Genomic DNA, 25,684 nt, shown 5'->3' on the forward strand with positions numbered 1-25,684 from the left:
ATAGGAGTCGAACTCGGTTCACTGGGTCGTAGTGGAGTGAGAAAATGCCTGTTCCACCGCCTCCACCCTCCTCGCCCTTTTTACCACCTGTAAAATTACCTTCAGATCTCACAACCAGTCGGCTCTGGCTTGCAGCGTGGCTGATAAGACACTTCAAAGTTTGAATATCAAACTAAGGGCAATTCCCTTCACCCCCCTCTCTGGCACCGCCTCCTGTGATGTCCCATTACACCCATTAAAACCCGAGGCTCTTGTTTGCAGAGCCGAGGCTATGGTTGGTTGCTGATTAAACCAAAAGCTAGTTCAGTGTTTTAATTAATCCAGAGCTAATTCAAACAGACCCTATAATTTGGTGTCCTGTGTGTGCACAGTATACACCCTTTGAAAGGCTTAGCACTTTAGGATAAGTTATATTCTAAAAGAAACATTACCATTACGTAATGTTTGTATTTTGTGATGGCCAATGTGATTTGAGCCAGATTCAAATCTTGCCAAAATGGCCGAAAACGAAATCACCAGGAGAGAGACGCACTGGCTGATCGATCTTCTGCAGGGTTGGTGATGAAGACATTGCCACGTTATGGTGCTTGCAATGGTAAAGGCGTAGCTTTCCCACCAGTTTCAATGAGTCGGGTACTTTATTCATTGCCAGGTGAGAGCCATTTTGACGCGGTGGTGCGGTGGTTATTCGCGCGCTGCATTACAAACCCGGTGACCGGCCTGGTGAAGTATGGTCAAACACTCTCAATCACTCGAAACGGTGCGAGGGAGGTCTTTGTCCAGCAGTGGATTGTTAGAGGGCTGTAAAAAGAAAACCAAGAGAGCCCTTTAATAAAAGTGTTTTTTTTTGTACAAGAGAAACATTTCAATATATTAAATACTTATTTTGTATCCAGGAAAAACATCACTCAATCTTTAGACCCACATGTATACCCAGATGTCGGTTATTGTGCCACCACCAGTGAGGCTAGCTTTGTGTTATATTGAGACGTAGCTGCATTGTAATGTGTTATAATACGACAGTATATTGCAACAAGGTTTGTTAAACTAGGCTTGTTTGTGCATTGCCGGTAGTCACGTGAAATAAACGCATAGATAAATGTCTCGAGCAACATGTGTAAAATGTTCATCTTAACTGAGACTCGACAGGAGCTGCCACAGTGGTGTCACGGTCAGCACACTGGACTTCTCCTGGTGTGGCAGTAGAAACGATGGTGACATTTCTTAAATCCTTCCCAGTGCCACTGTCCACCCAGCAGTATAAGCGGGTCCACCACAGTTAGCCGGTTGGTAGGTTGCGTGTGGTGCGGAAAAGTGTGGGAGTACATCTTTCAAGATGTCTGGACAGCGTGGAAGAATAGGCCAAATACTTCCTGGAGGGACCTCCCTAGAGCTCCCTCTAGTGAAGGCCCTTCTGCCGAAAGCGGCGCTAGTAAGATATTGCAGGGCTACACCTTTACCTTATAATATTTACCCACAATAGGGTCATTGACAGAAAAACAAGTTCACAACCCCATTACTTACATCTCCTGGCCACTTCGTTGCGCACAAGTTCGGGTTATGGGAGTTTCCCAAATCTCTACGTGATCCACCAACCCTCCCTTCTGCAGTGCTGTATCATGGGCGTTTGCCACCACCGCGACACCCGCATGACTCGGCATTCACCTCCCTTTCCCCCACCACCCCCCACGCCCCCATTCATTTTGCCAGGCAAGGACCTGTCCACGCGCAGCGCTGACGACCTGGCATGCGTCTTCGGAAAGCGAGCGAAGAAATCCCACGGGGAGACAGAGCGGGACGCCCCGGCCTCCGTGCAGGAGGTGAGGCTAACCCCACGTTAACCCTTCTCCTCCTCCTTCCGCTGTTGCTGGTGGAGGAGGAGGTGGCAGGAGGAGCAACTGGCAACGATTTTCATTCCGTTTCCACTCTGTAGCGGGTTGCCTGTGCTATTTAGCGCGGCGGACGTCGACTGAATGAATGTTTGAGTGGATAAATGATTAAATGAGTCCTGCGGTTGCAGCGCTTGAGCTGGCGCGGCCAATCTATGTCTCTGTCGGTCTTACTCTGTATGTTCCTCGTCACGGTACATGGGCGGGTGGGCAGTCGCGTACGTGAATTTGTTGTGCGCTCTGCGTGAGCCGTGGATTTTGAGCTGTGGCTTGAGAGGGGAACTCTCGGTCGCCACTACCTCCCCCAGTGTTAGAACGGAATGGTGCACGCTGGTCAAGCCCCGGGGAGCCCTGACAGGCATGCGCGTGTACGTGCGCGTCTCCTTTAGCGAAACATGACCGATGGAGTGATGTGATTGTCGCGGTTTAATTGGACGAGCGCGGCGGTGGCCCCAGGAGACTGGGAGAGGGTTAAACCGCGATGGGTGACGGCACATGTCGTTTGCAAGGAAAATCCGATTAATTTGCATAATTGTGCCGAGCATTCCTACACACGGCCCTCGTTAACGTCGGCGGATTGGGGCCACGTTCCCGGGGATTAAAACGCGCGGCGGTCACGTTGCTCGTATTCGTAACTAATGACATCGCCTGGCGACCTTGTGGTTCGTTGGCCCGTGCGTGTGTGTGTGTGAGGTCAGAAAGGTCCGTGTCAGGTTGCTACGGAGGCGGCTGAACAGCTCAGGAGTGTCGGAGACACTGAGCCAGTAATCATCACTTGAGGTCCTTGGTTCAAGCCTTAGGTCTGCGTGTCCCTCTTGCTCTCTCATCGTCATCACCAACATCAGGCATTATCTATCCATTGTTGGACGGAGTCCTCCCCAAGCTGTTGCGCCAGCTCTCACGGTCTCGCCATGCAGCAATCCCTTCACTTCCTGCACACGAGCTAATTCCGTCGCCCCTTCTTTGCGGCGGTGACCATCCTCTCAGGGGTGTTTCCTACTTTGGCTTGAACTTTGGTCGTGAGTCCTTCAGAACCACATGTCCTGCCAGTGCTTTCAGGGACATCATAATGGCCATGTCGGAGGCACTGAACTGGCAACGCTGTGAGGCCTGGGTTTGAATCCAACTTCCCACCTCGTGTGATAAAACCGGGTTCTCAAGTGTAGCGTGTATATGGTCTCGGCCCAATCACAAATGACTGGGAAAAAGAAAGTCATTTTCTAAAAAAAATTCATGGATTAATTCCTGCCTTACCTTGATGGATTATTCTATTTTTGTTTGTATGGCATGGTGGAAAACAATGAACTACGAGTTAAAATATAATGTAGTAGTTCTCTTTAGTGTTTGGGTAGAAATGGCCTTAGTCAAGGACAGATCTTCATCACTCACTCAACAACTTATCGGGGTACCATATAAAAGGCTTGCCTTTCTGAAACCAACTCCTAACCTTGCGAGCATCCTTGTCTAAACTCGTAAGCGTACCCAAACTGGCGCATCGTGGTGGAAATGTCCTGGTGCAAGAATTTATTTTGGCACCCTCTGTCTTCATAGTCGGCATCTAGGCCTCTCTCCCTGCTATGGGCCCTCGTGTAGTTGCACCTCCTGCTTACTCAGTAGTTACGCCACTGCTTCAACTGAAACTCATAATCGCTAACCGTAAACCCTAACCATTAACCAGGTACACTCCCTCCTAACCCTCAACCCCAATCCCGGGGTTGATGGTTTCTTTGTACGTTGGAACCATCAATCAATCGATCTTTATTTTACGTTGCAATATGACCCTCGATAAAGTGCGCATTGGTGCACGTTGCCGCAGACCGGGAGCGGTGCAGAGGCAACGTTGTGCGAGAGCGGTGCCGTCCCGCCTTTGGGGTCGGGTTTATTTTTTTTTGCCGTCACTCGTCCAAACCTCCCTGCCGCCTGCCCACCCCCAGCCGCTGCCAAGGCCCCCACCCCCCAAGCTCTCCTCGGTGACTTCCTATGGCAGAATGACAGGGCATCGTGACTGGGCCTGGCCCACCCAACTCGTGCTGGGCCACGACCCGGGGGCTTTGCTTCTGCGTGCCTTAAGCAGCGTGCTTGTTTGCATTTTCGGGCAGACTGTGCACGTTTCATTCCCGTTTGCCAAGTTGGAGCGAGCGATGGGCGAAGTTAAAATCTGATCTGCAGTCGACGTGGCACGTAGTTATACATTGTGCATACATTATTCATAATCGTCATTCTACATCATCCTACAAGCTCATCATTGATCTATATCCATTGTCATTTTCCGTGCCCGTCCATTCATTATCATCATCCATAATCATCAATAATCTGTCATTATCGGTTATCAATCGCTCATGAATTATCATTCATGCGTCGATCCTTCGTTGATACAAGCATTGAATCACGCGCATGAGAATCAATTATTCATGATGTAAGAAAACTACATACAAATTTTATGATAATGCTTCATTTTGGCTCCTGGAGCAGAACAAAAACTAAACAGGGAAAGCGGGACAGTGCAAACAAGAATCTGTACAAAACAAGATGGCAAAAATACAAAAACAAAACTTGATTCTGGAGTCGAATCATGTTCTGCCATCGTCCTGGTCAGAGACAACTTGATCATCATCGTTGTCACCGTCCGTCACTCGGCAACAGCAGATATAATGTTCAACAATCTTCTTCACAACTTGGCCCTTTTCCATCTTCCCCTTCGTGGGAAGTTGACCAGTTTTAATATGCAAACATATTCCCCCCCTCACCCTTCATAGGAATGTGGAATTTCCTCCTCTGACTTAGGGCCACCAACAGAGATGCCCCCTACCCATCACCACTCATTGCCTTGGTTTTCTAAATTCCTTTCGTTGACTAATATAATTTTTTTATATTTACATGTCAATATGTAACTAGGCGTGTGTGTATTGTACATTTTTTGTGCTCTTTTTAAATTAGGATTATCTATTCCCAACACGGATAACAAAGTTATTATGTATACAGAACCTACAGCTGAATGTTTAGGCTGTGGTTTGTAGGCATTTGTTGATGTTGCCAAAAAAGCCAGTGTGGATGTGTTTAATTACCACTGTGTAATATTTGTTATTTCATCAAGTTTCATACCTTGCTGAGATTTTTTGGGGTTTTTGTAGGGTTGGGCATGTCACCGTTTAATGAGGGTGCGGGTTTATAATCCCTATCACGTATTGGCATCTTGGATTAAGTAGATAATTGTTTATAGCCCTGCCATGTGCTCTCTAATCAAAAGTGCAGTGTTTAAAATGTACCCGCTTGTAACCAACGGCAACAGTGTGAGTGTAGAGTGTGTTTCATGTGGGGATGCATTACAGTCGTAAAATACTCAAAGTAATTATGCAGGGGGGGAGTGGCACAGGGGTTAGTCCTGCCCGGTGGCCTGAGTTCGATTCCCGTCCTTGGTGACTATCTTCTCATTCTTCCTGTCGTTGATGTTGACATAGAGAAACGATTATACATTTTTTTGCATTGAGATGGCGAAGCCAGATTATTGCATCAGGAGTAGTGGAGTCTCGCCTAGTATGTAGGAGGTTGTGGGTTCGATCCCGATGCCTGTATATTTGGAGTTTGCATGTCTCTTTCCCCATGGTCACGTGGATTTTTCTCTGGGACCTCCGGGTTTTTCCTCCACCTTTATAATCATGCATTAAGAGTTTTTGGCTGCTACTATAAATTTCCACATGCTAAACCATTTCGTTGAGCTCTCATTTGTGGCTAGGTCGCTTCTGAAAAAGAGCTTTATAGCGCAGTGGGCCTAAAAAAATTGCTTAGTATTTGTGAATCAGACATTGAGTCGTTATATGTTCCAAGGTCTGTTCCCTGATGACCTTTAATGAAAATACATTACAACCCCTTGTCAATTCACTGCTGGATGAAAGGCCTCCCCCGTGCCGTCGGTCATAGATGTTGTTTAACCATGCTGCACCACGCTGGTCAACAGTGTGGGATGATGAAGGGGATGGAGTTGGTGGGGTCAGAACCAGTTCGGATATCACTCCGCCACTGATAATGTTTGTGCCCGGGATTCGAACTCGGGTCCACCGGGTTCATAGCACAGTCCGTTAACCACTGTTCCACCACTCCCCCCACCTACCTGTATATCTGTCTATATATCTTAACCCCGATTAGTACTCTGCCTGACCTCCCTGAGTAAACGGTCGTCACAAAGGTGCCATGCTTGAGCAATCTTGCCTTGCAAGGTGCCATGCTTGAGCAATCTTGCATTTGTCCATTTTTTGTGACCCTTGTGTTTGCTGTGTTTATGGGGAGGCCTGTTTTTAGGAGCTTGTGTGTGCGCGTGCGTGATGATGGTGGCGAATCCTGTTATCTCTCACTTGGCATCACTGCCACCCTGTTAAATTCACTCCACGTGGGCTCCACTGCAGTTCCGGACCCAGCAGTTTAGTTTCAAATCCATTTGTTGTTGTTTGTGCAAATCCTACTGCTTGTTTTGGATGTGTCGCAATGTGGGGGGGAGCTCCACGTCTATATCATCATAATCATCAGCAGCCATGATCAATCCACTGTTAGATCAAGGACCCACCCTGCCGTCGCAAACTCTCACAGTTTTGTGATGAAGCAATCCACCTAGCCACCTAAACACGAGGTGTGATATCGTTCCGACATTTCGGTGGATATCCTCTCGGATGCATTTCCCTCTCTGGCTGCCACCTTGCCATTAGTCTCGATAGCCAGTCATCATCCCTTCTAGCGACGACGTGTTCTGCCTAAGGCCACCGACTTTTCATGATTGCCAAAACGATACCCTTCGACGAGGTTTTCTTTGGGACCTCAGAGAGCAGTGGAAAATCCCCCGTGTTAGAAAAAAACTGCATAGAAATGAATTGTAATCGATGCGTCGCTACGTGTCTTGCGGTTAGCGTTGGCCTGCACCGCACGAGTCCGTCGTGCGTCTGCGTGCCCCCTTGTGACCTCAGTCGTGACCCAGGGACTCTGGGTGTTTGCGGGATAACACGATTCTATCTCCACTCCACAACCGCCCCCTCCCCATGGCAAACGGGCACGCGTCTGTTTATGTTTACGTTTGGTGGGACTGGCTCAGGCTTTCCTTTCCATTCCCGCAGTGCGGTCCCTTTCTTTTCATGCGCTCGCTCCCTGGTCTCCCGCTCTCACCTACCCAGCCACCCACCGACCCACCCAGCCAACAAAGCGAAACTTCCCACTTTATTTACATAGCAGCCCGTGGGTAGGTGCGGTACACAGGGGTGCGCCCTGCCTGGCATGAAAGCCTCTCTAAACACGGCTGCTGTTGTTGTCGTGTGGACGTGTGACCCTCCTGCATCGTTGAAGTGAACCCAGAACCCAACTGTTGTGCTGAGATGTCGTAATTCGATCGGAAATTGTAGCCGAGGCAGCTCAGGGGGCTTGTAATTGTAGTGTCGGAGACAGCTGAATTTCTGCATTTGAATCCAGGTTCCCGCCACCCGTAATGATATTAATGTACCTCCTTTTCCCTTGTGATGCATGTCCTACGGTTTTTTTTACAGTGTCTTCAGATGCAGTTTCATTCAGACGATCTGTGATAATGGTCTGTCTCTGGTAGAAAAATATACTCCTCAGAAACATCTTACTTTGCTTGACTTTTCACTTAGCGTATTCTATCCCTGAGACGTATACATTGTTCGTTTTAATTGACAGACACTCTTTGCATTGCATGTCAACATCGTGAAATTACTTTTAGAGATATTTTGCAATGTTGTCCTCTGACACAAGGTGATGCACAGCGCACTGCAAGAGCGTCAAGTAAGTCGACTTCCTTCATCTCATCACAATAGCACACTTCGAATGAAGTTCTGGGAGTGGGGGGGGGTGTGGAAGGAGAGAATAGAAACTATTTTGAAACTATAAACGCAGATGAGCGTGTTGTGTTTGGCTTTGGAGTGTGGTTACAATGCCAGTCTCATTGTCTTTCCTGTAACCCATCGCACGGATTCGTCGCCTGAGTCAGCCCCCAATTATCCCAGCGCTGCTGTACGGTGATTGGGAAATTTATTCGTTATCTTGGGTGGAGTAAAAAAAAAGTATTAATTTAGTGACTTATATTCACCACTGAGCGGAGAGGCCGAACTTGATTCTGTCGTCATCTCTCCGTTCCTGCCACAGCGCGAGATCTTGAAACTAAAACTAAACTGTTTTGATTTAAAGCTTTCGTGACTGCAGGGATTCATATTCTTGGTTCTTTCAGTAAAGTCACGTAGAAGGGAAATAATAAAATAATAAAAAGTCTTATGTTAAACTATTTTTATTTTATTATTTCCCTTCTACGTGACTTTACCGAAAGAACCAAGAATATAAAACTAGACTGTTTTTATTTTACCAGGTAAGGCCCACAAAGTTATACAGCTCTTTTTCAGAAGAGACCCAGCCACAAATGATAGCTCATCGAAGTGGCTTATCACGTGCACATTTATAGCAGCCAATTACTCTTAACGCATGTTTCTAAAGGTGGAAGGAAAAACTTGAGGACCCGGAGGATAATCCACATGACGACAGGGAGAGAGACATGCGAATTCCAAATATACAGGTGTGAAAGGTCAGGATCAAAACCACAACCTCCTGCATACCAGGCGAGGTAGTTAACATCTTGCCACCATGGCGCCCCTCCCTGCCACCCTCGTGCACACCCCTTGCCAATCACATCGCCCACCGGGATATTTTCAATTGTCCAGTGGCTAAAGAGTGCCTGTGCTCGCCTATAGGCCGAATATGTCAAATTAGCCAAATTATCAGGTCAATATACAAATTAAATTATTACTTTTTACCTCGTTGGCATAAAGCACACATAGGCATTCAAACAACAATTGGCAGACTGTTGGAGCATACTAGTTTCATACCCAGGATTTTAACAGCACTGGTTGAGATCTCAGACACTCATCCAGTGTCGGTGCTGATGTGGCATTATTCTTTGCTATGCTACTCAATCAATTTTTGCCACCGGCCTCCGCAATTCAGCGTTTCTTTATGATCTTCCCCTTGACCCCACCAACGTTTGCGCCATTTAAAACCTCCCAGTTTCTCTCCCGGCCACTAGGAATGCAACGTTCACCCCCCCCTCCGTAGGAATACCGTTGAATTGTCACTTTTCCATCTTGTCGTTTGTATTGTTTCCCCTTTGCTGCATCTCATTTTTACAATTGTGTTCACTCCGTTGTCCTACGTGCAACATTCGCACATCGTTTGCATGCGCACGCTGCATCAATCTGAAATAAGAAACTATTCTCACAGGCGTCGAACGAGCGTAAGGATTGATTGTAATAATTTAGTCGATTCTTCGTTCGCACGCCTGCTCTTCACTGTTGGCCTCCTACTCGGCACGTATTGACCTGACCCCTCACCTCCTATGCTCCCTGTTACTGTCGCCTTACCGTCTTGCTCCTCTCCCTCCCTCCATCCTCACCACTCCACTCACCCCCACACCCCCAAGGGGTTCCCATCCGCCCCCTCCCCCCCTCTCATCTTGGCGCCCTTCAACCCCCGCTCGCCACCCCCCCCTCCCTCCTCCACCACGACTGCCTTGGCCTCATCTTCCTCCTCTTCGCCGCGTGAGCCTTGAAATAGCCGAGGCACGACCCCTCCTTCCTATGCGAGGTCTCCGGTGCCGTTCTCATGGCCTGCCTCCCCGAGCAGGAAGCCGGGTCATGGCTGCGCTTGTTTGTGGCGTGTGATAAGGGGGGGGAACGCATGTGGGGTGGGGGGGTGGAAGGAGGAACGTGCCGCGGTGGTTGTTTGTTGGTGGTTGTTGGTGGTTGGTGGAGGTGGTGGGGGCATGACCCTGCCGCGTGACCTTGTTTAAAGGGAAAGCGTACAAAAGCTCGGGGAGAACACGACACAGTCAATGTTAAATTTTGTTTCAGCATTTTTTGTTACTTTTTTGACTTGACGATATAAGAATGTATAAGGGGGGGTGCTGAGCATTCGGCACGTGAGTGATGGTGCAATGGCGAGATGTTATCTCTCTCGCCTGGTATACAGGTGGTCGTTTGTTCGATCCCGACCCTGATGACCCCTGTATATTTGGAGTTTGTGTGTTCTCTCTCCCCGCGATGTTCGCGTGGATTTTCTCCAGGTCCTCTAATTGTTCCTTCCCCAACTAGAAACATGCATTTAGAATATTTGGATGTTACAATAAATTCCCACATGTGTGACATAAGCCGCCTCGATGAGCTATCATGTACGTATATATGTGGAACTTTTTTCGCACCGTATATGTAGCCAACTGTGTGAAACGAAGTCGAGCCAATAGCTCAGTGGGCTTTGCCCGGTGAAATAAAATAGCAGGAGTGATTTTTTTTATTCAACTTTCTACCAACCCAGCGACCTGGGTTTTATTCTCAAGCCACGGTCAACATCGGTGGCAAGCAGTAACAGAACCTGTCTTGAGCCTGCTCTCTGGGTTGACTCTTCTGCAACCACGGCTAGCCGTGGTGGTGGTGTTGATAGGGAGCGGTAGTGTATCTGGTTAGCATGCTGCGCTACAAACTCGGCAACCCGGGTTCGATTCCTGCTCATGGCCAACACCAGTGACAATTATCTGAACTGGTCTTGGGCCTCCCATAGATCGACTCAACCTCAAATGAGTACCTGGTGCGGTGTGTAAACATCCCTACTAGGGAGACAAAGGCGGTCCGGTGTGGTGCTGGCCACCCACCCCCTCGTGTGCCGTGTCTGCTTCATAGGTGCTCGCTAACAGCACTTGCCCCAACAGTCTTGTTAATGAGGCTATACGGGGGATCTTTGTCTTTGATGTAGTGGAAGCAGTGGTGATGGTGGTTTTCAGAGGAGGTTTTGGGAATGGTAGAATATTTTGAAATAAAATTGATGGGGTGTTTCAGATTCGTGGCAGTGTGCTGTTTCCTGCGTAAAAGGTCAATCACAAAGTCGTACACACATTCATACAGAGGCATATGCAGTATGCATTGCATTCGATTGAGTTGTGATCCTTCGGTTCATGTCTACCGATTGCAATCTGAAAATCATCAAATCAACTAACATTTGAAGCGGGAGGTTGTGCTGGTGACATAGGGGTTATGTTGGTTGCTTATTGAGACTGAAATACACGCACACACAAACTACTGCCGTTTAAATGTCTAGTCTTTCTCAATTCTGCCGAAGAACCATTGCCCAAAATGTTATGAAGAATCGTTAATATCACCAGCCATGATCCAGCCATTGCTGGATGCAGTCGTTGCAAGCTCTCACTATCTATCTAACTCCTGCCCACACGCTGATTTCATCACTCCATCGCTACAGTGGACGTAGTGTCCCCGTGTTTCGACAGGACTGCAGAGGGATAGGCTCGCGAGCCCGCTTGCTGGACTGCCGCTCGGCGGCCCAGCGGGGTTTGCGGGTCTCACGAGCGGCTGGGAACGACGGGCCGTCGGCGCGCCGCCACGCCCGGCTCGTCCCCGAGTCGCTCGGTCTAAGCACCGCCGACTTCCCAGGGGGACACGAGGGCCGCTCGTTCCCAGATGTCCCCATGGGACAGCGGTGAATTCAAGAGGAAAATAATAATCATAATAAAACTTGCGGGTGGGCTGTGGGGAGGTGAAGAGAGGAGGAGGAGGAGGAGAAGTGGGGGGGGTGTAGGAACAAAATAATAAATAATGAAACCGTATTTCCGCAAGCATTCCCTCTACAAAAAAAAATGGGGCGACGGTGCTAGGGGAACGGGGCTGCCGGGCTAGCCAAGCTGCTTGCTGCTGCTGCTGCTTCATCCCCGTGTAACACGACTGCCAGCCCAGCCTCACCGGTCCTCGCTCTCCCCCGCCCGCCCGCTCTCTCGCTCGCTCCCACTGAAGCCAAGCGTGCGCTGCGCGAGAGCCGGCCATCTGTTTGCAGCCCGCGCTCGGCTTCCTTCCTGTGTCCCTCGGCGCTTCCTGCCCGGCGCTTATCGCGGCCGAAAACTCGGCAACTGGGCGCCGCTTCCCAGCGCCGGCTTCGCGGGCGCTCCCGGCCTCGCGCCGCACGGCTCCGACGCCGAAAAGGTAAATCGTCGCCTGCCCGCCTACGCCGCCGCCAACGCCGCTGCCTCTGTCGCCGCAGCCTCGCTCCCCGGAGGGAATCGGCTGCTCGCTCGTGTTGGGTGGGTTGGGTTACATGGATTTGGGGGTGGAGCGTGGGGGTGTAGGTGGAAGTGGTGGGCAAAGGGGGAGGTTGAATGAGCGCACTTTCTCACAAAAGCACGACATGCACGTGGGGTGTTTATATAGAGCGATACAATGGATTAGGGCTCGAAGGATCGTTCGTTTGGCCTGGTAAATCGCTGGGGATTCGTTGGCGATTCTCACGCGAAGTGTCTTGGAAAGCCTGGAGAAGCGTCATGCGATGACAGGGCAATGAGACCCGACTTCCTGTGATGCCACTTCCTGATGAAAAGGAATGCATGGCTGCGAGGCAGGGCGTCCAACATGTTTCCTTACGTTTGTCACCGATTGGCCCATCGTGGACGTTCGGAGTAGCCATATGAGATGAAACGCCATGTAACAACATGGAACCAGCTGCCGTGTTCTTCCACTGAGTAAAAAACTGCCGATGGATAGAGGTGCCCAGGTATCTCGGTGGGATCATAATGGCCATGTCAAAGATGCTGACCTGGCACAGCTGTGAAGCTGGGTTCGAATCGTAGTCTAAGCCATCTATGATTAAACTGGGTTCTCAAACTTAGCGTGTAGATGGTCTAAAACCCCATCAGCAGTGAATGCAATCTTTACGTACAGCCCTTGTGTGTGGTTCATTGGGCTTATTTACCTGAACACCACAAGGATGGGCAGCGCGGTTTGATGAAGGCAGTGAGCGTATATCCGAGAGCACAGGAGTGCAATACAACGATGTGTTTTTGCTGCACTGCCGTCTGCTGCCGACGACGTAGGCCCACAGCACCCTGTAATACCTGCCGTGCACGGTCGTCATCCAAGCGTTAGACAGGCACACAACAAAAAAGCCTTCTTAGCTTCCGGGATGTGACAAGATCGGGCGCATTCGGGGCGATTTGGTCATAGGCTGAATTGAATCACAACCTCCATATTGTGACAGTTGATCAAATCATGACAGTGGGGGGAGGGGTATGGGATCGGAGGGGGGAGAAGTGGTGAATTGTTGAACGGGGTATTTATCAGGCGAGCGCAGATTACGAGTCCGCGAGGGGGAGGGAGTGCATGAGCGAGAGCTGCCACTGAGCTGTGCAGCCGAAGGTTCGTGTTTGGAAAATGCCCTCTCACCGACCTTTCAAACTGCCCCACCTCCCCCCCCCCCACAGCGATCTGATTTTTTTCCTCTCTCGTGCTGCGCGGGAAGATTTGTTTCAGGAAAGGCAGCGTGGGTGGTGTTGTGTATTTCGTTTTTGTTGTGATTTCAACGGCCGCTTGCCCGCTGTATAAATCAGATAAGGTGGATTTATGGCGGCTTTTAAAAAATATTAGTGTTTTTTATTGTTACAATTGATGATAGTAATTATAACAGCAACAGAAAATGGAAATAAAACAATCGAGGCAACGACATCAACGATGTAGCCTCCCCTCGTGCGACGAGCGGGGACATTCACCACGGGTGTTTTCGGAAAATGATCGCATGAGTCCGTGTCCGTAGTTGTGCCAATATTTTTGACCAAGTACAGCCTCGCTGAGTCGCAAGATTATTGTTCAGGAGGGTCCTGCTACATTGGGATGTTTGGCCAATTCCACGAATGAGAGCTTTGGCTTTGTGTGGGATGAAACCGGAGAACCCGGAGAAAACCCACCCACACCTACGAGGGCATAACGCACTGCCATCTCCTGGCCACCACGCACCCCACGCCCACCTACAACACCTGGCACCCCAGTCACCTCGTTTACCAGCAAGGGCCATCTCAGCCTCATCATCTTCATCTCCTTGAGCCCCTGATCTCTGCAGCGTTCTACTTGCGTTAATCTCCTGGGCCGACACATCTTACGGTTTCAATCTCCTCATCCTTTCTAGATTTGAAGCTTTCGTGACTGCAAGGATTCATATTCTTAGGTTTTTTTCGGTAAAGTCATGTAGGTAAAAAATTAAAATTAATAAAAGTAAAATAAAAAAATCACGACGTTTCGGAGGCAACACAAGCTTCCGTCGGAGGCAACACAAGCTTCCGTCTTCAGGTGGAACCATCACAGCACGTACGGAAGCTTGTGTTGCCTCCGAAACGTCGTGATTTTTATTTTACTTTCATTAATTTTAATTTTTTACCTACGTGACTTTACCGGAAAAAACCTAAGAATATCTCCTCATCCTATCAGTCTCCAGATATATTCAACCTGCTCACCTCATCAACTGATTGGTCCCATCGACCTCCTTGTGTTGTCAGTAGTTTCCTGGTCTCGATGGCCTCCTAATATCAACCTCCCGGTCCCCTCCACCATTGCCTCCTCAACCAACTGGCGCCATCAGCCTCTTTGGTGCCATCAACCTCCTAGTCCTGTCAATCTCACGGTCTCTTTATCCTTACCTCTCGCTCCGTGATATTCTCGTCCCATCGACCTCGTCGGTTCTTCCACCTGTCTTCTCGGTCTCCCGGTCTGCCCGACATGTTCCACCAAATTCCTGGTCTCCTTGTCTACCTTGTCCCAACCTCTGTTGACCTTTTGCTCCCTTAAGTTTTTGTTGGCTCCTCATCCTCTGAACCTTTGAGTCCCAGGAGCCTGGTCATCTTCACCACCTCAGTTTCACCACTCTCGCACTCTCCCTCTCTCCCTGTCTGTCATCTGTGCTCCTCACGTTTCAGCAGTGACATATCATCAATGTTCTTCCCCGAGTTCATGTTCTTGTTATTGTTGTTGTTGTTACCGCTGTTGTTTCCTTTAGGCTACCACTATTAATAGCTAGTGACGGTATTGGGCAGCGATGGCAGTGAAGATGTACTTGCGTGTAATAGAAGGGTAGGAATGCGTGTACGTTTGTACGACGCAAAGGTCAACCGCGCACATTGCACGCGTGCTGTAGTGCGCGGAGGCCCACCCCTTCCATTTAGAGATTTAAATACACACACGCGCACACACACACGAAATGTGCACCCGGTTATTATAGCCATGTGGCATCTCACTAAAAACTGCCAGTTTCGGACAAGAGAATTAAACTTTGCGTGATAGTCATCTCAGTCAGTCAACCCATAACACCTGCGTCTGTCCTGTGTACTCCTTTCCAGCGAGCCTTCGACACTTCACGAGGGGGTGCACATAGCCTGGTACAAGGGCCGTGGTGAGGTCACCGCCTCTTTGTGGCGAACGGCGGCTGTTGTTTGTTGTGTGCTACAAACCCGTCAACCTAGGTTCGATTCCCGGTCTCGGCTAGCATCAGTGGTGAGTTATGTGAAAACCTGTCTTAGGCTTTCTTTAGGTTGACTGAACCTTAAATATGTATCGGATATGGTGTGTGAACAACAGCACTGGAGAGATAAAGACGGCTGGGCGTGGTCTCAGCCACACCACTCCCTTGTGAACAACGCCAGCTTCATGGCGTGCGCTCCGACAGTCTGTAAAAAAGGCTACACAGGGATCTGGGGAGACAAAGGCGGCCAGGCGTTAGTGCTGTTTACCCAACATCAGTCGGTGCTCGCTAATGGTGCTTGCCCCAAAATGTTAGCGTTGTAAGTGATATCGTTTACTGGCCACGTATGCTGATATTTTTGTAGAGTAGTGTGCTCATTATAACTGTCTGTGACTGGATGGAATCTTGTCTCATGTACGGAAATCCAACGTAAACCTTGTTCACCGAGTCAAAATACACGAAGGTTAAATGTTTATCCTTTTCTCAATTAGGATACGCGATTTGAAATGACGTACACGCTTTTATCCGTCCTATCAATTTTCCAGACAAGTTTAAATCAGTTAATGGCGCTCGTTAGAACAAAAACATTAATTTTAAACCCTGTGACTCGGACTTATCCACACTCTGAGCCACTCGCGACCAAGTTGATGGTAAAATCTGCGGCCGAGCACAAGCCATTGAACGCAGGCCGTGCGGCAACCACGCACTCACAATGTCAGTGTCGCTGATTCACGCAGGAGTCCCGAGACTTCTTCAGGAGCATCCTGCAACATTGGGACGTTCGACCAGTTCCTTTTAAACGAGAATTTTACTCCCTGGGGGAGAACTCTAGACGGCCAGGGAGAAAAACCCACCGTGCATATGCGAGGGGGAAAACACTCCTAAGTCTGCACAGGTGGGTTTAGAACCTACTTGCTGTACTGCCATGTTATTGACTCCCCCTGACCAGTCTGCTTGGATTTGTGAACCGCCTAAACCCGTCTGTTTTAGAGTTTCTTAAATCTATTTGATCCACCAACCCTCGCCTCCAAATTGCTGGATTATAGGAGTCCATATCCAAGGAGCCCGTGTTCAAATTTCTCACGTGCTGTCTGCGGAGATTTAGTCAAGGTCTCTTGGAGTTACGGGCTTATAACACAGCAACTAGCATCGCCTCTGTGAGCAGGTCTTTATGTTTCTCGGTAAAAAAAATAATGATACGTAGAGAAAGAGTGAGGGTGGAGGAAGGGAAGGCAAAAGATTATTTTGTACACATTAGAGTCCTCTAACCGCCACTTACCACTGAATTATCTACACTCTGCTCCTCACGGTTGCCAGAGGGCACAAGACTAGCGTGCGACGAATGGGGGGGTGGGCGGCTGTACCACAGAGCGTCATCATCGCTGGGGGGAAAGATCGCGCGCCGATTCTTCGTCGGCAACACGCTCCGTGTCAACCGTTCGAGAGTGTGGGAAGCAATCGGTCAGCGTGCGCCCGCCTTTATACCACACCATGGCAATTTCCGGCGATGCCGGGCATCTTCACTCACGACCTGACGTGCCAGGCAGGCTGCCGGGCAAGCGGACGAGCGGGCGGGCGAGCGGGTGAGCGGGCGAGCGGGCGGGTGAGCGGGCGGGCGGGCGAGTGGGTGAGCGGGCAGACGAGCCGGTGGGCGGGAGAGAGTGGGGGGGGGGGTGGGCGAGACTGCGTGGGGACCGCAGGTTTCACACGGGGCAGGGCGCTGGCACCGGCCGTTCCCCACCACCGCCGCCGCCGCGGTGGCGACGCTGCTACCGCCAGGTGTGGTGGGAACCGGCAGGTGAGCGCCGCACTGCGTCCGCGCGACGCCGCCGGGCCAGATTCCAGGAGCGACGCGCGCCCAGGCCCCGGGGGACATCACGTCGACAGCGGCCGTCTCCGCCGATGTTTTCATCACTCGTCTGCGTGTCCACCCCTCTGTCTTTCCGTTCGTCTGGGTGTCTGCTGTCCCTCTGTATATCCGCTTGTCGATCTGGCTGTCCTTCTGACCATTCCATGTGTTTGTCCATCTGTCGGTTCGTCCATCCATCACTTCTACAGGGTTGATAAAAACGAATACCATTTTGTGAGAAGTCAGCAATGGGTGTGCAATGGATATACTGGCCCCTGTCACAAGAATGTGGAATTTCAACCACTGGCCGAGGTCAGCTAGTGGAGACCGGTGCCGTCTATGCTCCTTTGAGCATAGACACAGTCAAACTTGCTTGCTACGCGCTCACAAACATTCCCGTCAGTTTATTGGAAAAGTTCAGCAACTGACAGTGGTAATGATGATTGATGATGCAAATTGACGTTGATGGGTCACAACAGTGTTGCAAAGTCATAGTCGCAGAGGAAACTTGCTCCAGGTTACACGAAGCCACGTTTTAAAGATGACTTGTTTGTCCCCTGTCATCAATTCACTGTCGGAACCTGAAGTAAACACAAGTCTTCTATAATTATAATAATTTATCTCGATGATAATGCATTTACTGTCTACTGGCATGAGTTATGGATAATTATGGTATCATGGTACAAACCGTGGTTGCTGTATTGATAAACTGGTACCTGCCTTAGGAATGTGGAATTTCCACCACGAGCATTGGGTTACCCATTGGGGATATGAGACTACCACCACCCTGTACTTGTTGGAGCAAGAAGACAGCTTTGACTTCAGTTGTCGATTTGCAACAGAAATCTCAATAATGAGCAGCCATGCACCCAGAGCAGGACCCTCCTGAAAAGAATCTTGAGACTCGGTGGGACATTTCCCTGATACATTATAATTAGTATTTCGTGTAGGCCAAGTGGCACACACGGGTTCAAGGGCTTGACTCGCAATCAGAAGGTCGTCGTGAGTTCAAACTCTGGTCGTGGCTCGATTCAGTCCATCGTCCCTCCAGGGTGGACAACATGAAAATCTAACTCGTAACATGAGAATAGCGGCAACTCAGTGAATAGACTGCTGTCCTGTCCAATACATTCACTGCAACAAACATACAAACAAAATGATTGGCACTAGAGTTGATTCGCGACCCTGAATCGTGACATTTCTTGGGAGGGTGAATCCTCACACCTAGAGCTCCATCACGTTTGAATCATCTTGGAGTTTGGAGGTGATGGATGTGGTGACACGGTCGAGAAGAGCGTTGGACAACGAGCGTAGGCAAGACGTAAAAAAAGTTTATTACGACGAATGAAGCATATATATAAATATATCCAGTGTTAATTCCTGAATCACACAAGCTTTGTCTGACTCATCCAATTATAACTATTCCTATTTCTGGCTCATCCAGATATTTTCGAAGAAACGACACAGATGAAATTGGACAGAGCTATGGACATGCCACCGGTGCAGGGCAGAAGTAGGAGAGCGTCGAGACGGAGGGTGAGATGAGAGGATGCGATGGAAAGAGATGCTAAGGACAGTGGATGTGACTGGAGAAGAGGCACCGACATGCAGTCGTGGAAATTCTGGCTTAGAAGGATATGATTGAGGTTTTTCTAACAGGCCTATCCTATAACTGCCTGGGACGACGACTCCTCGCCCCGTGGGGAGCAGCAGAGGTGTTCGTTACCTTTTCCCCACGATCAATTAGCGTTCGCACGCCTCTGAGCAGCGCTCCGTTCACACGATTGTGAAGTCTTGCCCGTCAGTGTACGTGTGCTTGCATGTGCACGTTGTTGGCCTGTGTATAAATTAGGTTTTCTCTTTGTGCTAATATTTTTAAGGGAACGTGCCCCCAAGTGAACACTCGCATGACGTTTGTAAGTAATTGTCGTGCAAAATTAAAAATGGGCGTGCGTGTGAGCGCTTGTGGGTACACTGTAACTTGAGACGTCCTGCGCAGAACCGAGCTCGCCAACCAATGAGCCGACCAACCCACCAACCTCTCAATAAACATCACCTTAACTCCTAACCTCTGCTGCCATAAAAACAACTTGGGGGAAATAACTTGAAAAAGATTTGGGGGTTTTTTTTTGGTTTAAAACACGCTGCGCCACGACCGCCACCACCTGCGCGCGGCCGTCGTCACCGAAATGAGTGCCGCGTCGCTGCGTCGTTAAGCCAAATTATTGTTTTGCGAGTGTGGTACGCAGGACAAGGCAGACCTCAAAAACGCGGCTTGCCCCGTCACTTGGCGCGGTTTAGAAGTTGCGCGGCTGCAAAGGCGACTGTAGCTGCAGGAGGCGGAGAAGGAAGCACAGCTGCCGCTGTCGATGCTGATGATACTGCTGCTCCTGCTTCTGCTGCTGCCACAGAATGAACGCCTGCGGTTGCTGTTGTGTAAACACCGACGTAGAGATGGAGTCAGAAAACTTTTTTTTTTACGCAAGTCACAGCCCAATCTCAAATCCATCTGCGGCAGATGTTTAAAAAAAATAACAAAAATTCAGTCGGGCGAGAGAGTCGACCTTCAGCTCCCGTGAGACGGGACACAATGTCGTGCGTGGATTTCAGATCTCAGTGGCGCCTCTCAACTTATCCTTATCAACCGTAATGTGTTGTGTTCTCCACTCCTGTACCTTCTTCCCCGTCGCTCAAATCACAGCGACGGCGTCAGCCTGATTGCTCCCGTTTTGTTTGGATCTTGGAAGCTAAGCTGGCTTCGAACCTGGGTAGTTAGTCCTTGAATGAGACACTGTGATTTCGATCACTTAAACTTCCTGTCCGTGTTTGTTTTTAAAATAAACACGTGGAAGATGATCATAAACAAATATATTCTAACCTCAATTCGTCTTAGCTGGCTGAGTAGATCAGGTGTCCGGGACTCAGAGCTGCTGCCACTGAAGTCCTGAGTCCGAGTCCAGGTTTTATTTGCCCGCGATTAAACTCGGTGACTGGATGGTCACGGATTGAAGAGAAAAAAAAAACGATTGTCACGTTGTTTCGCATTTTCCAGCTCTGAGAATTCAATATTTTAGTTTGTGTGATGATCCCCGTGCGGATGAAGTCTCCGTTCAAGTGACTTCGCCAGTCGTTCTGTGGCATCCTCATCCGAGGGGATGTTTTCTGTCACAGTGTGATACTTTGCTAGCCATGAGAGTTCCACCGATAGCAAAATTTGTGTTCATTTTTACAGATGTGTAAATTGCCGATTTTTGGCAAAAAATGTGCCAGTGGCCATGAAAAGAGTGGAAATTTGCCACAGTGATGCCTGTTACTTTGGGGCATGCATCTGACTTTTTTCTACTTTTAATTTTGGCAGTTGTAAAAAACTTTCTACTAAACTATAAACTATTTTTTATTTTACCAGATAAGGCCCACTAAGCTATATAACTTTTTTTCAGAAGGAACCTGGCCACAAATCATAGCTCAACAAAGTGTTTTTTGTGAAAATGTATAGCAAGCAACCAACTACTCTAAATGCATGTTTCTAAATGTGGAGAGAAAAATTGGAGTACCTGGAGAAAATTCCACGTGACCACGGGGAGAAAATTCAAACTCCAAATATACAGCAGGCATCAGGGTCGGGATCGAACACACGGTCTCCTGCATACCAGGCGAGGTAGTTAACATCTCGCCACCCTGGCACCCCCATGGTGACGAATTGTGATCAGGTGTATAGCGACTCACACCCGTCGCCCACCGTCACACACCTCCCCTTCCCTGTCCTGCAATTCGACGGATGAGATTTGATTCCAGATTTCAATTTTTCCATCAAATTCCACTTCCGCTGATTCCATACTGATTGAACCTATCACTGTCTCATCCACTGAGACGCTCAAAAATAACTTTTTGTTAAGTCTAAGATAATTCTTTTTGCTGTCTTCTCTTTAACAAACTTTGAATTTTACTAACTTTGTCCTCTTCTATTACGGTCCGCCGATCTTAATATAACACGAGCGTCTCATTTATATTTTACAATTACTTCTTGTGCTCGTGATTCCATGTGTGTATGCATGTATGATGAACTTCTTTTGCACCGTACGTAGCGAACCATGCTAATCGGAGGTTCGGGGGGGAAGGACAAAAGACTAAACAATAAAAGCAGTTCTAAAGAAATTCATTTTAAATGTAGAGAGATGAGTTTTTAATTTACAAAAATTCGTTTCCAATTCAGGGTATCTTGAGCATGGGAATCAATTTGAATCACACATGTCCCGCACCTCCGTTTAGCACGACTGGCTACGTACGGTGCGAAAGAAGTTCAAGTTACATACATACACCCCTCAACGCTAACGAGCTGATCTCGGATGAGTCGCCTTCGAGTCCCTAACGCCGCTTTTCCCCCCCGACCACTGCGGTCAAGCGCATTATCTCCTCTCCATCACAGCTGCTCAAACAGCTCTTCGGCAAGACGCTCGGAACGAGCACCGCCACCGCTTGCAGGCGCTTCGCCCGCTGCCGCCTCCTTTATCCTCCGCCACACTCCCCCCCCCCGGGGGCCACTTTTCTCGGCGACGGAGCGTTTGCGAGTGGACACGCGAGCCTCGGGGGGGGGGGGGGGCAGCTATTAGCGAGGGGTGCTGTTCGGTGACGGCAGTGACGGGATGGGGGGTGGAGGGCGTATCATCTCGACCGCCGCTGTGTGCGTGTTAGGCAAGCAAAATGTTCCAGGCCTCGGCCGCGTTGGCGTGAGTGATGGGCAGGTGTGGGGTTCTAAGCCGAAACGACGGTCACTCTCTGGGGGGGGACCGTGTTTTTCTCGTTCTCACCTGGCCTCATCGTGCCGCCCTCCTCGCTCGCTCCTCGCACCCGTCCGCCGCCACCCACCCCCACCAGGCTCCCCGCCCACTCGCTTGCGCCAGAGGACACCTGGCGTGGCGTTCGTGCCGGGCTGCCGTGCCACCGTTGCTGTAAAGTCCGTCGCGCGACGTCTCGGGTTACCCTGACGTCGGCAGCGCTGCTTTTTGGCTGGCCCCACCTACGGAGGAGGCACTGTGACAGACAGAATATACGCACGGACAGACGTACGTGCGTAGGAAACGTGCGCAAGCACAGAGATCGAGTTAAAAGTCGGAGCGTCTCGTTGCAGAGATGAGAAATGGGGTGGCAGTAATTGCATTTGCAGCACTGAGCCAGCGCTGGAAAATCCACATTTCTATGGCCAGAGGCTAGTTTATCTATCACTAACTACTATTGATAGCTGATGAAATATCACTTGTTTTATTGACTCCCCAAAACAATTTCTGAGCCGAGTTGACCCCCGGCAAACGAATTGACCTCTCGCAACCTTCCTGATGGTGAGTGGATGGAGAGATGGACTCTTACCGAGGGAGGGAGAGATCATTGAGACACGCGTCTTTTGCAAGAGAGACGTTGGAAGAAGTTTAGAAAAAAACAACAACCAGGCGCAAAGCACAGCAAGTGACAAAAAAGAACAGCAAACAAGTCACAGCGTAAAACAAGCACGGAGTGGGATTCATCTCCCTTTGACTGCGTTGAGCCCGTGGTGGAAATTCCACATCCCTGCGACATTGGCCAGTTCGTCCACTTGAAAACCGCTGTTGGGTCTCTGTGCGGGTGAAACGCATCTATGCCTCTCATGCGTCAGACTCCTTGATGTCTTTCTGAAGGGCCTTTTGAATTATTCTCTTGAGTTGAATCTGTTCGTTTTTCTTTGTCGTTGCATTTTTGTGCGTGTTCGAGTAAATTAAAGGGCACCAATGAAATGACTGCATGTGATACAGCTCTGTGACATAATCTCCTGGGCCCGTTCTCCGAGTGGTGCACTGCTCGCTGTCCACGGTTTCCGAAGGGTAAATAATGAATCTCGCGACATTCCGCCGATAGCGCGATTGCACAAGAAATTTTGAACAAAAATATAAAATTAAGCGGAACATCATTGATATATAAATAAACACTCCGTTGTTTTTGGTACACACAGAAGAACAGACACAATCACGACGCATTTGACACATTCGCTTATCTAAACTCAGCCACTCGTGTGTGTGGTGTCTATGTGTACCTTGCCGAAGTGTAGCCTAGAAGCAGGATTGACCCTCACTTTAATTTGCCTTCAATTTACACTCATGTCACGCTTCGCCGGTGGACGTCGCATTGTTTTATCAGCTTTGCCCAAGAGCCGTCTCGAGGGTTCGACGACAACGACCACGACGGTGACGACGGCGACAACATGTGTCGTCCACCCCCTTGCTTGTTGAAACAGTAAAAACAGTTGCTGCCGGATCGCGTTTCTTTACACAGCCCCTCCGCCACCACCGGCTCGACAAATTGAACGTCGGTGGGAGACGAAAATTGCCGGTTAAATAAACAATTTGCTAATTTATTTTCACAAACCGTGCCCCGTTTGTTTGCAATTGCTGTAAATTTGCCGTAAAGCGCAAACATTGGACGCGGCACGACATGCCGGCCGCCCCTCGAGCCCAGCCCGCCCGCTTTTAAAGTTGACGTCGACGGCGCGTTTCGGGCGGCTTGCGTTGTTCCATTTCTCTCTTTCTTTTACTTCTAGGTATGTTATTTTTATTTATTTTATAAACGCTTCTCGCGCGTGGTCATTTTAGGTGGCGGGGGTTGGGGGGGGGTAGCAGGCCGGTTGAAGACGGCCGCTAAAGCCGGTGTAGTGTTTCAGGCCTGCCCGCCGCAGTATCACTCGTACATCATCCTCTGCATTGTTGTGCGACCAAATGTCTCAAGTGAAGATTATTTATTTGCCCTTTCCGTCTTATTTAGAGCATCGCTCTCCCGCCGCTTGCCCAAACACAGAGATCCCCACCCCCTCCCCCCTATCAGCCCCAGATACATTTCTGGAGCGAGTGCTGTCAGCGAGCGCCTATTAAGGCCGGTGCAGCGCACACGGTGGTGGTGGGGGCGGTGTATGGATGGAAGGAGGAGAGTGCACGGCAACACAAACCTACGGGTCGTACTGCGTCTCACCGCTGCTGATGTCGGTTGTAACCACCGCACCTGATGATGTTCATTTTAGAGCCGAGTCGACGTAGGGGATGCTCACGGGAGTCCACGGCTGAGCAAATGTGAGATTATGAAACATTTGGTGGTGATATTCCTTCATCAACCCGTGCTGACCAGCGTGGTGAAGTGTGGTCAGATAACCCTCGCTACCGACACGGCGTGGAGAGGCCCTCATCCAGCTGAGTTGTCGCGTTGTCGGCAATGGAGAAATTGCCGCGTTTTTAGCGAAAATCAGACAGTTTAAAAAAAACTTTTTTAAAAAGTTTTTTTTAAACAACGGTTTTAGTAACAACTTCGTTTAACTCTCGGTCGAGAAGTACGTCAATGACGCCTGAGACGCGCGCCGCCTGCTTTTTGTGCGAGCCAATTCCACAGTTTAGGGACTGCGGCGTTTTTGACCTACACAAATATATATAAATAATAAGGCGTCCATACAAAATGTTAAATGCTTTAAAGTAGCGATTCACTGTATTTCTTGATACAGGCATGCTTTGTCACCGGATCTGAGTACGTGTGCAAAATGTGGAATGGATTGGACAACGGGAAGTGGACGAAATTTTGATTACAAGATTTGACCACGACAAACAGAGGAATCAAGTTAATTAAAACTTGCAAAACACGTGCATCGGAGCCTAATCGTACCTATATGTTACTAACATGTACGTATGTGCATGTGTGTGGGGAGCAGTGGTGCAGTGGTTAGCCCACTGTGCTGCAAACCAGACGACTTGAGTTCTATTCCGGGCCACGGCTAACAGCAGTGGCGAGTATAACTGGACTGGTGCTGGGCGTTTGCTATGTTGTCGGAGCCTTAAATGAGTACCTGGTGCAGGATGTAAACATCAGCACAGGGGATACAAACGTGGCCAGGCATAGTATTGGTTCTCCCTAACAGCACTTACCTCCCCAAAAGTCTATACATCTGTATGGGTTATCTTTGTTATTTTTTCTGTGTGTTTAACATGTTTAGCTTTCTGTCCCCTGCCTTCTCTCTACCCCCCCCCCACCTCAACTTCTTCCTCGCGATTGTCCCAAGCTTAACGCAGTCACTCCTCACAATATCGCTCTCGCTCCTCATTTTGAGACGTTAATTGTGGCCTTGTCACTGCGCCTCCACTAATGCCGGCCCCGGCAGCGCACGCAGCTCTCCGCGAGTGACCGTGAACATGACACCGGCGAGCGGACGAGCGAGCGAGTGAGTTGGTGAGCGGGTGAGCGAGTGAGTGACGGTGATAGGGGGCTGCGGCGGTGGCGCTCGTGTTGGGTGATGGGCCGGATTATCCGCTGACGGAACGAGGCAGGAGAGGCTCTAAGCCGACTCGGGCGGGACAACTTTTGGCACGTTGAGCCGTGCGGTGCTCACTTGTGCCGGCACCGCCGCTTACTGTGTGCAGCAGTGTCAAAATAATGTCCCTCGTGCGTGCGTGCTTTTGCGTGTGTGTCTATGTACAATCGGAGATAGCGGTGGCCCGCTTTGTAGCACACTACACGACCCGAGTTCAATTCCCACTCGTGGCCAACATCGGTGACAAATATCTAAACCGTTCCTTGGTCTCCCCGAGGTCGACTCGCCCTTAATTGAGTACCTGGTTGCGGTGTGTTAGCG

At 49.5% G+C, this 25,684-nt stretch overlaps 1 protein-coding gene across 1 annotated transcript in view; it reads left to right on the plus strand.

Annotated features, from left to right (window-relative positions):
- Nucleotides 1–25,684, plus strand: part of PINX1 (PIN2 (TERF1) interacting telomerase inhibitor 1) — a 65,789-nt gene that overhangs the window by 11,657 nt on the left and 28,448 nt on the right. Inside the window, exon 6 of the mRNA XM_078594311.1 lies at nucleotides 1,711–1,820. Coding sequence (XP_078450437.1) covers nucleotides 1,711–1,820 — 110 coding nt within the window. The remainder of the gene's footprint in view (nucleotides 1–1,710; nucleotides 1,821–25,684) is intronic.

This window comes from Lampetra planeri, chromosome 5 (genome assembly GCF_965212315.1).
Source record: "Lampetra planeri chromosome 5, kcLamPlan1.2.h2, whole genome shotgun sequence".
In the NCBI taxonomy this organism is placed as follows: Eukaryota; Metazoa; Chordata; class Hyperoartia; order Petromyzontiformes; family Petromyzontidae; genus Lampetra; species Lampetra planeri.